Source organism: Anneissia japonica, unplaced genomic scaffold, assembly GCF_011630105.1.
Source record: "Anneissia japonica isolate Jap-2015-1 unplaced genomic scaffold, ASM1163010v1 scaffold310_len583560_cov164, whole genome shotgun sequence".
In the NCBI taxonomy this organism is placed as follows: Eukaryota; Metazoa; Echinodermata; class Crinoidea; order Comatulida; family Comatulidae; genus Anneissia; species Anneissia japonica.
This window is the reverse complement of record NW_022695742.1, coordinates 23,614-38,027: the sequence shown is the minus strand read 5'-3', so window position 1 is coordinate 38,027 and position 14,414 is coordinate 23,614. Positions and strand designations below refer to the sequence as shown.

General features: G+C 34.4%; 1 protein-coding gene across 1 annotated transcript; it reads left to right on the top strand.

Moving 5' to 3' along the window:
• The first annotated feature begins 847 nt into the window (after positions 1–847).
• LOC117101540 (galactosylceramide sulfotransferase-like) lies at positions 848–14,407 on the top strand. The gene is made up of 3 exons (XM_033241509.1): positions 848–983; positions 10,813–10,947; positions 13,243–14,407. Exons 2-3 carry the CDS (start codon positions 10,814–10,816, stop codon positions 14,354–14,356), a joined length of 1,248 nt encoding a protein of 415 aa, XP_033097400.1. The 5' UTR covers positions 848–983; position 10,813; the 3' UTR covers positions 14,357–14,407.
• The last annotated feature ends 7 nt before the right edge of the window (positions 14,408–14,414 follow it).

Sequence of the window (14,414 nt, the reverse complement as noted above, 5' to 3'; positions counted from 1 at the left end):
ACTTTGATCTTGGTTCATTTGCATAGCGCTGCGTGCGCGTGGCTTTGCCGAGTGATCTCCTTCTCAATAATACCTCCGTGATCATACATAGGCCTATTTATTGATTGAGTAAGTTTGAATGCTTATTCTTAAAATACTCCAATTTTACTGCTTTGTTTTATGTACTAAATAATCTTATTTGCAACTTCAAAGCACTTAAGCGTTTACTTCTACTTTCATTATGGGATTTTTAATAAAATTGGAAAAAGAAACATGTGTTGGAAATTCTTTAACTTTTCCATCATAATTATATAAGGCATAAAATGTATTATCTTTTAATCTAATTTCAATATGCTCATGCATACCTAAGCCTGTTTTTATTTAATGTCCAATATACTGTAAGGTAATGAATAATATTTTTGATTCAAGCAACTACTAGCTGTAGAGTAGTAAAGAATATGCTAGGCCTAGGCTTAGATCTGGTCCTTGCTTGACAGCTCAGCGCGAGAGATCCGATGTTGCGTGCATATTATCGTCATCGCGCTCGGTTCTCCAGAGATTTTGATAAAAATACATGTCTCTTTTACATTTTATGTTCTAATAATGTTAATTTTGGCAGTGGTATTTCTTGAATCTGTACTTGCAACAAAATTTCAAAAACATTTTTTTTTTTAATTTAAAAAAATGCCGACCCGATTTTTCGGAAAATTTCGGTTGGTCGCGCATGCAGGGCAACACAACATTATTTTTTTTCTGACCTCACAGAAATAATTACGTGTCAATTTACAAATACAGTAAACGTAAAAACGCCCTCTTTGATGTGACTCTGGTAAATCATTGTACAGGTTTATGCTATAGCCGGAACTTTGTTCAGTCAGCTAGCAACAGGTAAGTCAGGTTCGGTATCCGGCTACTTTATTGATCATCAACATATGTCAGTCTGAGTGTGCGTATGGAAGTGGATGGAGTAAGGTTTATAAATGATTATTAAAACGGTTCATAAGGTACGTAGCATCTTATACAATTTTAAAGCACATCCATCATGCTGTAATTGTAATTTTAATTATCATCTTAGGAATCTGCCGGAATCAGCCTTCGTGTTCAATTAGGCTGGTTAGTAGAATTTAAATACACATCTATTAGGAGACCTACTTGGTTCGAGCAAGCAGGTATATTCAATACCGCCTTGGTTCGAGTAACCAAAGGACACATTTCACTTGTCCCAAAAATTGACAAAGGGACCCCGAATTGTGTGAAATAAAAAGTAAATTGTTTTCATTATTGCCTGTTCGAGGTAATGTTGTCCACAAATATAATACTCGATCTGCTGAAAAGCTTCGTAACATTGTTTGTAATACGGTGCGCCACGCAAGCAGTCCTTTACCGTATTTTGGTGAAGCTTATTAATGATTGTTATCTTTAATGTTTTGTTTTTGTTTGACGGATTATGATGTTATCATGAAATGCAATTCAACTCATGATGTGAATGCATCACTGAGCTGCTATATTTTATGAAATGTACGTGTTTTTTGTTTTTTTTTTTTGTTTTTTTGTTTTTTGTTTTTTGAATAAAGAAATACCGAGAATAATAAAAAATAATATAATTATATTCTTTAACGATACTGAGCAATGCATTAATGCAGTCTTTTTAGCATGATATTAATATTCATAGGTTAGCGAACATTTTACTAAACTTTCACGGGGCCATCGTTTCGAACCCGCGCTCCGCAACCCGTCGTTACGCTACTGGTGGTGACGTGTCCAGTCAGCGAATAGTGGTGAAAAGTAACTGATTATTCAGTAATTTACAAAGGCCCCTAGTACACTGTGTTTACATTGTGACGGTAATCAATAACGATATAGGGCCTACCTATACAAGATTCGCGATGCCTGCTGTGTTATACTTCGCCAGCTGCTGCTGAAGATGACTGGTGCTTTGTTTCTTTATAAAATTTAATATCTTCATTTCAGGATGTAAAAATGCTGGTAGGTTGGCGTAATAACATGTAGGCCCTACGTCGCTTAGATATGCCTTACACACAGCAAGCCATTCCAAATAGCAAAATGATTATGATGAAAACAACAATTATAACAATAATAATTATTATAATTATGGATTTTACCATGACATGAATAATCATTTTAATTGTTATTTTATCATGTGCAATATCATATTAGTCTATACTTATCGATTATCATTTTCATCATTTTTTATTTATTTATTTATTTCAAAATATTCATAAATCACAATAAAAACTGAATTGCTCCGGATGTATTTATTGCATAATTACAGAAGAGACAATCATATAAAAAGACAATCATCATCAATAATAAATATTATCATTACTATTACAGTGTTATTAGTTTTACTATATTATTGACTTTTCCCGCACCAGCGAAAAAGCCATTGTTTTTGTTCTGATTTTTTCAAGGCCGTTTCCATACGTTTTGGCAAAGCGTTTTTCTGTCCGACACTTTGTTCATTTCTGTGCTTGGATCTTAGCAAAGACCATATATCAAAGATGTGCATATATCGACTCATACATATATTTGTATGTAATAAACGAATAAATAAAAGTTTAGGCCTAGGTATTAACATAATTTGCGTTTTCTAAAGCGTTTCAAACCGGCTTCTGCTAGGTTAAACCATGGACCTATAGGTCCATGGTTAAACTCAAAATTACCGAGAAATGCATTAATTTATGAAATGTATAGACTGGATATCTACAGACCTTCACAGGATCGGGTTCTATGGTGCAATGGATAAAATCTTACCATTGCAGCCCTAGCTCGAGTAACACTGCCGTCATATATTTTCATGTTTTTAAGTTTGTTTACGTCTTTTTTTTTTTCTAATTTTAACATTAGTTGTTATTACGTCAATGAGGAACATTGAAATTATTATTAAGAATAACAATAATAAGAATATCTAAACTCATTTATTGGTTATAATTATGAGAAAGTGACATTTTAGTTAACGCTCTGGGTAATTTTCATATTGTGAGATAAATTGAATCTCTAAAGCATTCCACATAGAATACTGACCTACAGAAGGCCTACAAAACACGATTGTTAAAATAAACCCTTCCCTCCCATTTGAGATATTTTTTAAAATTAGTAGACGGCTAGACGCTCTTAGATGATATCTGAAAAGAAGTAAGCTTAAAATAGAACGTCGCTTACCAGAGTAGCCTACTACACGTAATATGTATTCACGAGAAGGTATACAGTACACGACGAGTGACCATATTTTTTTTTCACGGTAACCGAAGTGGGTGGCTAGCCACCCACCCTATCTACTCCCTCTAGATCCGCCACACAGAAGTTATACAATATATTTGTTTTCCCCATTCATTTTCATGATTCAATAAAATTCTAAAATTAAAGAACCCCATCGAAGCATCGTGCTTACTTTTTAAAAGTAGTCTTTGTTGGCATGACATATGCGATAAATTTTCATCATCATCAATTTTATTATCATCATCATCATCATCCCTCATCCATCATCATCATCCATCCACCATCATCCCCCCATCATCATCCTTCCATCATCATCCATCATCAACCATCATCATCAGGGCCGTCGGAACCGCACCGGCTTTAGCCGGACCACTTTTTCTCAATATTATTACATATTTTATTTTTTTTTATTTTTTTTTATCAAAGACCCAACAGTGTGTCAAAACACCAAAAAAAAAAAAATACAAATACAAAATGATATAAAAAATAAATGTCTAAAGATTAAAAATACGGTACATAAAATTACATAAAAATTCAGTTTCACATATTAAATATTTACATAGGCCTATTACATTAAAGGTAGAAATATTACAATTAAAAATATCAAATAAAAGAGAATGGCAAATAACAGAAAAGTCTACACCCTAAAAAAAATGTGTAATTTTGACAATGTTTAGAGATATAAACATATAATTACAATTAACTATGTATGAAATGTTGGGGTTAGTCACCACACAAGGCTTATGCGGATAAAGCCAGCCCTGATTACTTGCTATTTTTGGTTTCCAGATGCTATTTTTGGGTATCACAGATGCCATAATTTCATAATTTGTTCACATCATGAATGCTGTTTCTGTCCCTTGCTGGGGAGTGGTATTTGGCTCTATAATTGCCAGCTGCTATTTTGGGGCATCCAAAAATTATAGTTTTAGACTACAATATTAAGGAACAGCAATCATAACAACGTCTTTGATTGGATTTGAATATTAATTTAGTCCGATGACCTCGTCATGGTGTCAAACGAGTGGTGGTGGGAGTTGTTTAGATATGTAACGTGTTGGCGACCCGACAAAATCAATACAGTAATTCCAATGCAATGCAAAGCAACGATAAATAAAATTAAATAATACCAAACATGCCTATACGCTACAACCAGAACCATCAAATGTTTGCCCAGCTTTTTAGTCCCCGTGCTCAATGACAAGATATGGCTTTGCTCTCTGGAAGTATTACTATTTTATAAGACTAAATGTATGTAGCAACCCAAATTAGTCTATACCAAATAGAAACTACTGATTTTTCTCGGGGCTTTTTCCCTGCACCCTTACCGGGGCCTTTATTTTCCATTGATTCCAAATTGAACTCACTTTGAACAAAGTTTCATCTTCATCATCATCATCCTCATCATCATCATCGTCAAATTATTTCATATTTTTTCTGGGCATCCAGGTAAACAAAGTTTCCACGGTATGACCACTGAACCCCTGTAAAACTAGCCACATTTAACAACATTGTGCCCCTCCCCACTCTTTTACAAAAAAGCTGGATATAGCCCTTGAATGTTAGTGCTCTGTCATGTCTATATCCCCTGTTAGATCTGTACATGGAGGTATCTACATGGTCTGTCTGAGTTTAATCCTGTAAGGTCTACCAGAAGAAAACACAGGATTTAATTACAGCATTTTAACAATTCAAGTGATAGTATATCTGACCTGGAGCGTGATAAATAATTGATTATGCTTCAGACTGAATTTGGTAAGTGTAAATTAAATTGTACGAGCAGTAAGTTTGTCGAAACGCGACGTTATTTGTGTATAGGCACAGGAGGCCTACTGTATTTCCATAGATAATTCATAGCAACTGTATCATGTGTATATTCATAGAACATGTTCTAGGTTTATTTAATTAATTGCATAATAGGCCTATTGTTAATATTTCTCAATACTGCATGCACGTCGTGTAGATATAATTACAGTTATCATCGTTATTCCTTGTACATATTCGTGTTTCCTGCACTTTATTTATTTCATGGAGGAATAAGCAACATTTTGAACAATATATCATTTTCGCAGTAGTTATACATTTGTCTATTTCCATGATTTAAGATAATCTTACGAATTGTAATTTGGTCAATGCTACCACATTCTGTGTCCAGATATAACATTTTTAACCTGGATGCTTTTTTTCTGTGCCCACTCTTTAGCGTCATGTACAGGGCATAGGCCTTTATTATTATCTCTATTTTTTCTTGAGTCATACCAGTAAGAATATGATGCCCTTTAAAAAATCTTCCTATTAGTATTATATATGGGAGAGTACCTCATGAACATTATTCACACACCCTTAAGTCTGCTATGGGGATATATTCATACCACGAAACTTAGAATATGGATTATAGTGCACGCTGGGAGCAAATATTTCAATATAGATAAATTTAGTAAATGTACGATGTACAGTATATATTGTACTACATATTTTCATAACAATAACTTATTTATATTTAGGTGCCATAAGTTTCAAAATTTGCTCACCTTGGCCCAAAAAATATGGGCTCTGTCCCCACTAACTTTTTGTCTGTCAATAGACAGGATGGGGAGGGGTGGTGGCTATACCGGTTTTCCAGCTTGTATTTCCAGGCATCCAGAGGTACCATATTTCCAACAAAGACTCTATCTCCGTGCTAATTTTATTAGGCTTTGAGGGGAGGGGCTAGCGGCTCTACAAATTGTCAGCATTTATTTCCGGGCATTCAGAGTTGCAAAAAAGTTGTTCAACAACCATCATGAGGATAATGGATGCTTAGCACCCTACTAACTTTTACAACAAAATTTGATTAGTTCCCCCCACCCCCGCTCTGACTCTAATGGCCGGACCACTTGCAAAATGTTTCCGACGGCTATGATCATCCATGATGATCCATGATCATGATTCATGATTATGATCCATGATCATGATGATCATGATCATGATCATGGTCATGATGATGATCATGATCATGATGTGATCATGATCATGATCAGGATCACCATGATCATGATCGTCATCATGACCATGATCATCATCATCATGATTATCATGATCATGATCATCATGATCAGCATCATGATCATCATTACTATTACTATTACTATTATCATTATCATCATTGTTATTATTATTATTATTATTATTATTATCATCATCATCATCATCATCATCATCATTAACATCGTCGTCATCAAACATCATCATCTAGGTATCACATCACCATTACCATCATCATCATTAGGTCTACCAACATCATCATCATTATTATAATCATCATATCATCATTGGTTCTACCATTATCATCAACATCATCACTATCATCACCACATCATCATCCGATGCATCATCATCATCGCCATCGTTGTCATTCATCATCCTCATTATAATAATAATAAAAATAATAACGAAATGCTCTCTGTTGTATCAGCGCATAGAGACCCCGGTGTTATGCGCTATATAAATCTAATTACATACGGTACATTACATAACTCATTTTCTACGTGCAAAGCAAAAATCTTCATATCCTCATTAGTACATTGTCATTATCATGATGATGATGATGTTGATGTGAAGCGCTTAGAGGCTTTGTGCACGAAGCGCTATATAAGAACGACATATTATTATTATTATTATTATTATTATTATTATTATTAATCCACCCTCATCCTCATCGTCATCTTTATCACACCGTCATCATCGTCGTTATCATCATCATCATCATCATATAATCATTATATTCTCATTAACCCTCCATCATCATTATCATTATCAGTATCATCACATGTCACCACATTATGATTATAATAATAGCGATAATGATGATACATCATCATAATTGCCATTATTATTATTATTATTATTATTTAAAAATTCAACTCATTTTCTACGCGCACACGTAGCAAAAACTTTCCTTAAACTTTAGTTATGACGTCATGTTGGAACACCGGTTGGAACATCAACACGTCAACACTCGCTCGCTTGTTGAGATAATTATAGAGTAGTGCTGTATAATACGACCATAATTGCCTGTTTGCTCATGAGGTAACAGATGTTTGTTTTTTTGTACACGTTTCCCGCTCAAATATTATGGCTGTCTATCATACCTAGACTCTAGATAGAACAAACTTATACTGTATTGTTTTGAGGCCTGCACAGTTTCAAACCACACTTTAGCCAGCCCAGGAATTACCGACATAGGGAAGCAGAAAGTTTACTATGATGATTACAAACCACTGGCGCAGTAAATGAACAAATAAGTACCAATTCGATATTTTCAAAAAAATCGAGGGATATGATCATAGAGAACTTTTTGTATGTTGTTAACCATAACATTATCCTCCTATATACGTATTTTCATACAAACCCATTCCACGGGAACGGGATGAAAAGAAATAAATTACAGCACAAAACTGCAATTCATGGTATCATTCTACGAAAAAAACATTATTAAATGGAATAGCTATGCACCATTTTCAACATAACAGGAAACTATTATGCTGTGTACCAGGGGTATAGACTTCTAATCGTTACTAGGGCTATATCGCCCTTCACCGGGGTCTCGTTGAGGGTCTAGCTAATTATTATCCTTGGAAGATTGAACCAACAGGTGGGCCTCGTGAGAGGAACGTTGGCACAATGCTGCATTTTTACAAAGGGTCGCATCAACATCATTTTAATTATTCGTTCACCCCATAGAAAGTTGAAAATATCATTCAATTTGAAGGACCATATACGACTGATTAATTTTGACACAAAAAACTGTAGCAATTGAAAGGTCTCTAATATCGCACTATCAAACCAATGTTTTCCCAATAATTTATTATTATACAGTAATGAATGGGACTGGTACTGGCCATATGGTAATAGTTGTTATCAATGACCATAAAAGATAGTGGGGTTTTATCAATCAATACACACGTATTAAGCTCTGTCTAGATTATCGATTTCTTAGACAAAGAAAAAAAAATACGGTAGTATAATAATAATAATAATAATAATAATAATAATAATAATAATAATAATAATAATAATAATAATAATAATAATAATAATAATTTTGGCTTAGGCCTATAGCGCATTAACAATAAAAATGAAAAAATACCAGGGGAAAAATTTTAAGAAGAGTACACGTTAAAATATGAGTTTTTGAAAGCTGCCTTAAAATCAACAATGGAAGTTGCCTGTATAGTCGGATTGTAAGAGGCAAAGGGGAAAAAAACAGAAGCCCAAGAAAAAAAAAAAACAACATTGTCATAATGCTTTGTTGACGGACGAATAGAATGACGGACGAATAGAATGAGCAAGTAGAGACTCTGAACTAGATCTCAGAGATCTCTTATAAATATGAATAAAGATAAATTAGTTGTGAAATAAATAAATATATAGGTCTACATGACGTGATGTCATCATGACCATATTTAGGCATGGCACATGTTTTTGTCAAATAAAATTCCGATAGTCTGGACAGGGCTTTATTATAGGGAACAGGGCTTTATTATAGGGAACAGGGCTTTATTATAGGGGACAGGGCTTTATTATAGGGGACAGGGCTTTATTATAGGGGACAGGGCTTTATTATAGGGAACAGGGCTTTATTATAGGGGACAGGGCTTTATTATAGGGAACAGGGCTTTATTATAGGGGACAGGGCTTTATTATAGGGAACAGGGCTTTATTATAGGGGACAGGGCTTTATTATAGGGAACAGGGCTTTATTATAGGGGACAGGGCTTTATTATAGGGAACAGGGCTTTATTATAGGGGACAGGGCTTTATTATAGGGAACAGGGCTTTATTATAGGGGACAGGGCTTTATTATAGGGAACAGGGCTTTATTATAGGGGACAGGGCTTTATTATAGGGAACAGGGCTTTATTATAGGGGACAGGGCTTTATTATAGGGAACAGGGCTTTATTATAGGGGACAGGGCTTTATTATAGGGAACAGGGCTTTATTATAGGGGACAGGGCTTTATTATAGGGAACAGGGCTTTATTATAGGGGACAGGGCTTTATTATAGGGAACAGGGCTTTATTATAGGGGACAGGGCTTTATTATAGGGAACAGGGCTTTATTATAGGGGACAGGGCTTTATTATAGGGAACAGGGCTTTATTATAGGGGACAGGGCTTTATTATAGGGAACAGGGCTTTATTATAGGGGACAGGGCTTTATTATAGGGAACAGGGCTTTATTATAGGGGACAGGGCTTTATTATAGGGAACAGGGCTTTATTATAGGGGACAGGGCTTTATTATAGGGAACAGGGCTTTATTATAGGGGACAGGGCTTTATTATAGGGAACAGGGCTTTATTATAGGGGACAGGGCTTTATTATAGGGAACAGGGCTTTATTATAGGGGACAGGGCTTTATTATAGGGAACAGGGCTTTATTATAGGGAGAATTGCTAATAATAATAATAATAATAATAATAATAATAATAATAATAATAATAATATAATAATAATTTTGGCTTATAGGCCTATAGCGCATTAACAATAAAAATGAAAAAATACCAGGAGAAAAATTTTAAGAAGAGTACACGTTAAAATATGAGTTTTTGAAAGCTGCCTTAAAATCAACAATGGAAGTTGCCTGTATAGTCGGATTGTAATAGGCAAAGGGGAAAAAACAGAAGCCCAAGAAAAAAAAAAAAAAACCATTGCCATAATGCTTTGTTGACGGACGAATAGAATGAGCAAGTAGGGACTCTGAACTAGATCTCAGAGACCTCTTATAAATATGAATAAAGATAAATTAGTTGTGAAATAAATAAATATATAGGTCTACATGACGTCATGTCATCATGACCATATTTAGGCATGGCACATGTTTTTGTCAAATAAAATTCCGATAGTCTGGACAGGGCTTTATTATAGGTACAGGGCTTTATTATAGGGGACAGGGCTTTATTATAGGGGACAGGGCTTTATTATAGGGGACAGGGCTTAATTATAGGGAACAAAGCATGTGCGAGACAAAGAAGAACAACAACAACAAAACTTCTATACTATACCTAGTACTAGAACAGCATTACGTTATTTGATTTACTGTAAAGTCCAAATTATTAAATTTTCTTTGAAAAAACTGTATACCCATCTATCCATGATGTGACTACATAATTATGGTCACGATGTGATGTCATCATTACCATACTTAGGCATATTACATATTGTTAGTGTGGGGAAGGCCTTGTGGGGAAATGGTGCAGGCCGGCTCGGTTCCTTTCAAATTCGCCTGTAAAATGCCCATTTTTAGTCGGTTCAGGTAACCCCAGTAATTGTTCTGGAAGTTTTTATAATAGGTACTAGGGTGAAAATGGGTGGTTACTTCTCTTCCCCAGTTTTCAAATACGGTACCGGTACTCAAAAATCTGTACCTCATAATGCATTAACGAGTTTTTAGTCAAACATCATTTTTGTGTCTTTAGTTATACAAATTTTCTTCCAGAGCCTGGCTTTAAGGTCTTCTGTCATTAAGGTTATGGCCTTACGCGTAACACCATATCACTATTTCAATATTTTTTGTTTCACTAAACTATAGGTTTATTACTTCTTGATTTAGGATGAAGTGGAAAAAGAGTAAACTCACCGTCGTTATATTTTTACTGGCAATATTTTTGTATGCAATGCCAACAATGAAAGTTTCTCTCAGTCTTCCTGTTTATAATCCAAACAACTTATGGATAAACGAAATAAGGTAGGTTGTTAATTCATGAAGGTATATTATTCCTCAAATCGTCCATAATATATTCAAAAAATACATTATTACTACTACTACTACTATATATATACTACTACTTCTAGTGCTGCTACTATTGCTGCTGCTATAGACTGCTTCTACTAAACTGCTACTGCTACTACTACTACTACTACTACTAATACTACTACTACTACTACCACTACTACTACTACTACTACTACTGCTGCTGCTGCTGCTGCTGCTGCTGCTACTACTACTACCACCACCACCACCACTACTACTACTAGTTTATTACCTCTAGTAGTCTACTACGCTTTATAAACCTTATCATTATCATTATTATCATCATCATTATTATCATTATCAGTACCACCATTATCATTATCAGTACTATAAAGCGAACACAAGCCATTTTGTGATTGAAATTCTATACAGCGACGTGTACATAAAAGTAATTCAATTATCCAATAATTATGTAAATACTGACACAGGATCAATTTCCTGCCATGTGTTGCTTTACTTTTTATATATGGCAATAATCGATGGTGTTACATGTTATTTCTAGTAGCCTATATTAATATTAACTATAAATAATAATAATAATAATAATAATAATAATAATAATAATAATAATAATAATAATAATACTTTTCACCAGTTTTCTATAGTTAAACCCCCAACTTTTCAAAACGAGTGGAAAGAACAACAACAATTACGAATGACTGTCATGAGTTTTGTTTGTTCTCTTGTATTTTGTTCCAAGTGCGGTGCGTATTTCCAGACCAAAACCGATTAAGAACGCACTTGTCTGTACATTTCGTGACAATCTCATTACACTCTATCGATTTTATGGGTGCAACGGTTATCAAAGGCTAAATTTATTATGAAAGCAATGTGCTGTACGTTGTTAAAAATTGGAAGCATTTAAACCTATTAGCCCAACATTTTTACAAACTCAAAAGTGCACAATTTCTACTATAAACGATTTATTCCTTTTATAATAATAATAATAATAATATTAATAATAATAATAATAATAATAATGATAATAATAATAATAACAACAATAACAATGATAATAATAATAATAATAATAATAATAATAATAATAATAATAATAATATAATACTAATAATAATAATAATAATAATAATAATAACAATAATAATAAAGTATTGAGAGAAGAGGATCCAGAATTTTTCGTTAGGCCGGTGGGCTATGGGTGGAGTGATTTAACTTCAGATGGTTTGAGTCAACGCAAAAATGCTTGTCACAATTTGAGGCAACATAAAAATGCTTCTCAAAGTGTATTAAGTTGCAAAATCGAGATGTAAGTGTTGGTGGTGGGGGAATGTCAATCCTCTAATCTGATGACAGATATACCGGGTGGGGAAAGTAGGCGTACCTACCCATCTTAGCCCCACAAATTTTGAGGTCATTCTGATTTGTCCAACAGTGAAGTAGGGCATATTTTTGACAGGGTGGGGTGGTATGTCCCAGAAGAAACACACTAATTGGTAATAAAATAATAAATTATGATAATAGAATTATGCATAGGCCTATATAGGCCTATTATTTATGTTGATATATAAAAATATTATAATGCTAATTTATTCGCTATTAAATTTTACGGTATGCCTATACGTTTTATTACATAGTCTGACATGCGCTTGAGAAAACCTGCTGTTCTAATGCATTATTAAAAAAAAATATGGAGATTAACAGCTGCTGTAGTTAGGCTGCTGCAGTGATTAATGTAATACACCGTACGAGCTTGTATTAAATTAAGTAAGATCTACATGAGTTTAAAATAGTATGTCTTATGCCTGCTGTAGGCATCTGTCTCATATATTATCCTTAGCAGCGTTTATGAGGAACTGGCATTTCGCTTGTCCTTAGGCAAGGCACTTTATCCACGTTTGCATCTCTCTCTAACACTGAGGGAAAATGTGTACTCGGTATGCTGGAAAGGTAAAGAAACTACTTTCTGCGGAATGGCGAGTCCCCTTCTGCCTCTGCCAGCCCCCACCCCTACACACACCGTGGTGTAGTCAGAGAAAAACGCAAAAAAAAAATAATAATAAAAATAAAATAAAATAAAAAGAAAGTTGGGTACACCATAACTGCCAGCTCAATGCTCCCAATTTACCTTTACAAATTCACACATGTATTATTTTTATTGTAAATTTTGAAGTGTATTTTCAATTATTGCTTTTTCACACAATACATTAAGTCATTAAAATAACGACAAACTTCCGCCAGGTAATTGAATTCACATTTTTGTATTTCCAGGGACGAACATGAAGGAAATAATCCTAGTAAGCCTAAATATGTTGATCGACCTATGATGTCCAATGGAACTGAAATGCGCCAAAAAGATATAAAATCAGAATCTTTAGAATCGGCGCGTAGTACAATAAGTCACAAGAATGAATTCTGCGCACCACTACACCGAGTCTTGTTCCTTAAAACACACAAAACCGGAAGCTCAACTGTCACCTCAATTCTGCAAGTGTACGGGTACCAAAGAAATCTCACATTTGCAGTTCCAAAAACCGGCGCCCAAATTTTAAGCCGGGATTTCTTCAAGACTGATCAAGTCCACCCTCAAAAATACGATATGCTAGTCAACCATGCTAGATACAACAGAACCGAAATGGAAAAGGTGATGAAACCAGGTGCTAAGTATATCACAATACTAAGAGATCCAAGAACGCAAATCGAGTCCAATTTTGGTTATTTCTCACTTACGCGTTATTTGAATTTACAAGAAGAGGAGAATCCTTTCAGAACCTTTGTCTCGAATCCATTCTACTATTGGGACAAATATAAACGTGTACCGTTTAGAAACTACTTGAAGAATCCTAATTTATTCGATTTAGGCTTGTCGGAATTAGAACAAGAAAATGTATCAATTGTTTCCAAATTCATTGAAAAACTCACTAAAGAATTTAATCTTGTTCTTATTCAAGAACACTTCAACGAATCTTTACTATTGCTGAAAAAGCTAATGTGTTGGGGTATGGATGATATATTATATTTGTCGAAAGGAACACGGAGCTCCAAAATTCGTTTTGAAATCGAACCAGAATTGAGAGCTTCGATCCGCAAGTGGAGCTGGGCAGATGCATTGCTGTACGATCATTTTAATCAAACCTTATGGAACAAAATAAAAGAATACGGTCCTTCTTTTAAAGCAGATCTAGTCGAATTTGAAGCAAAACTGAATGAGACGTTATACTCATGCACTCTTCCAAACGTACCGATTCGTGATAATCGCCGTGAAACGTGGCTTATCAAAAACCCAAAAGGATCAACAAAGTGTACAGATATGATGAGAAGTGATCTGGATTTTACAATATTGTTGCGTCGCATCCAATTTGGCGAAAATGAGGAGATGCTATAAATTATAACAATACAGTAAAAAAATACGTCATTTTGTTTTAATTGTCATCGCCTTCACC

What these genes read in the sequence shown, in the direction of transcription:
- LOC117101540 (XM_033241509.1), top strand. Translation starts at nt 10,814, where the DNA reads ATGAAGTGGAAAAAGAGTAAACTCACCGTCGTTATATTTTTACTGGCA. An exon ending in TTATGGATAAACGAAATAAG is followed by an intron (nt 10,948 to 13,242) that starts GTAGGTTGTTAA and finishes TTGTATTTCCAG; the next exon opens with GGACGAACATGAAGGAAATA.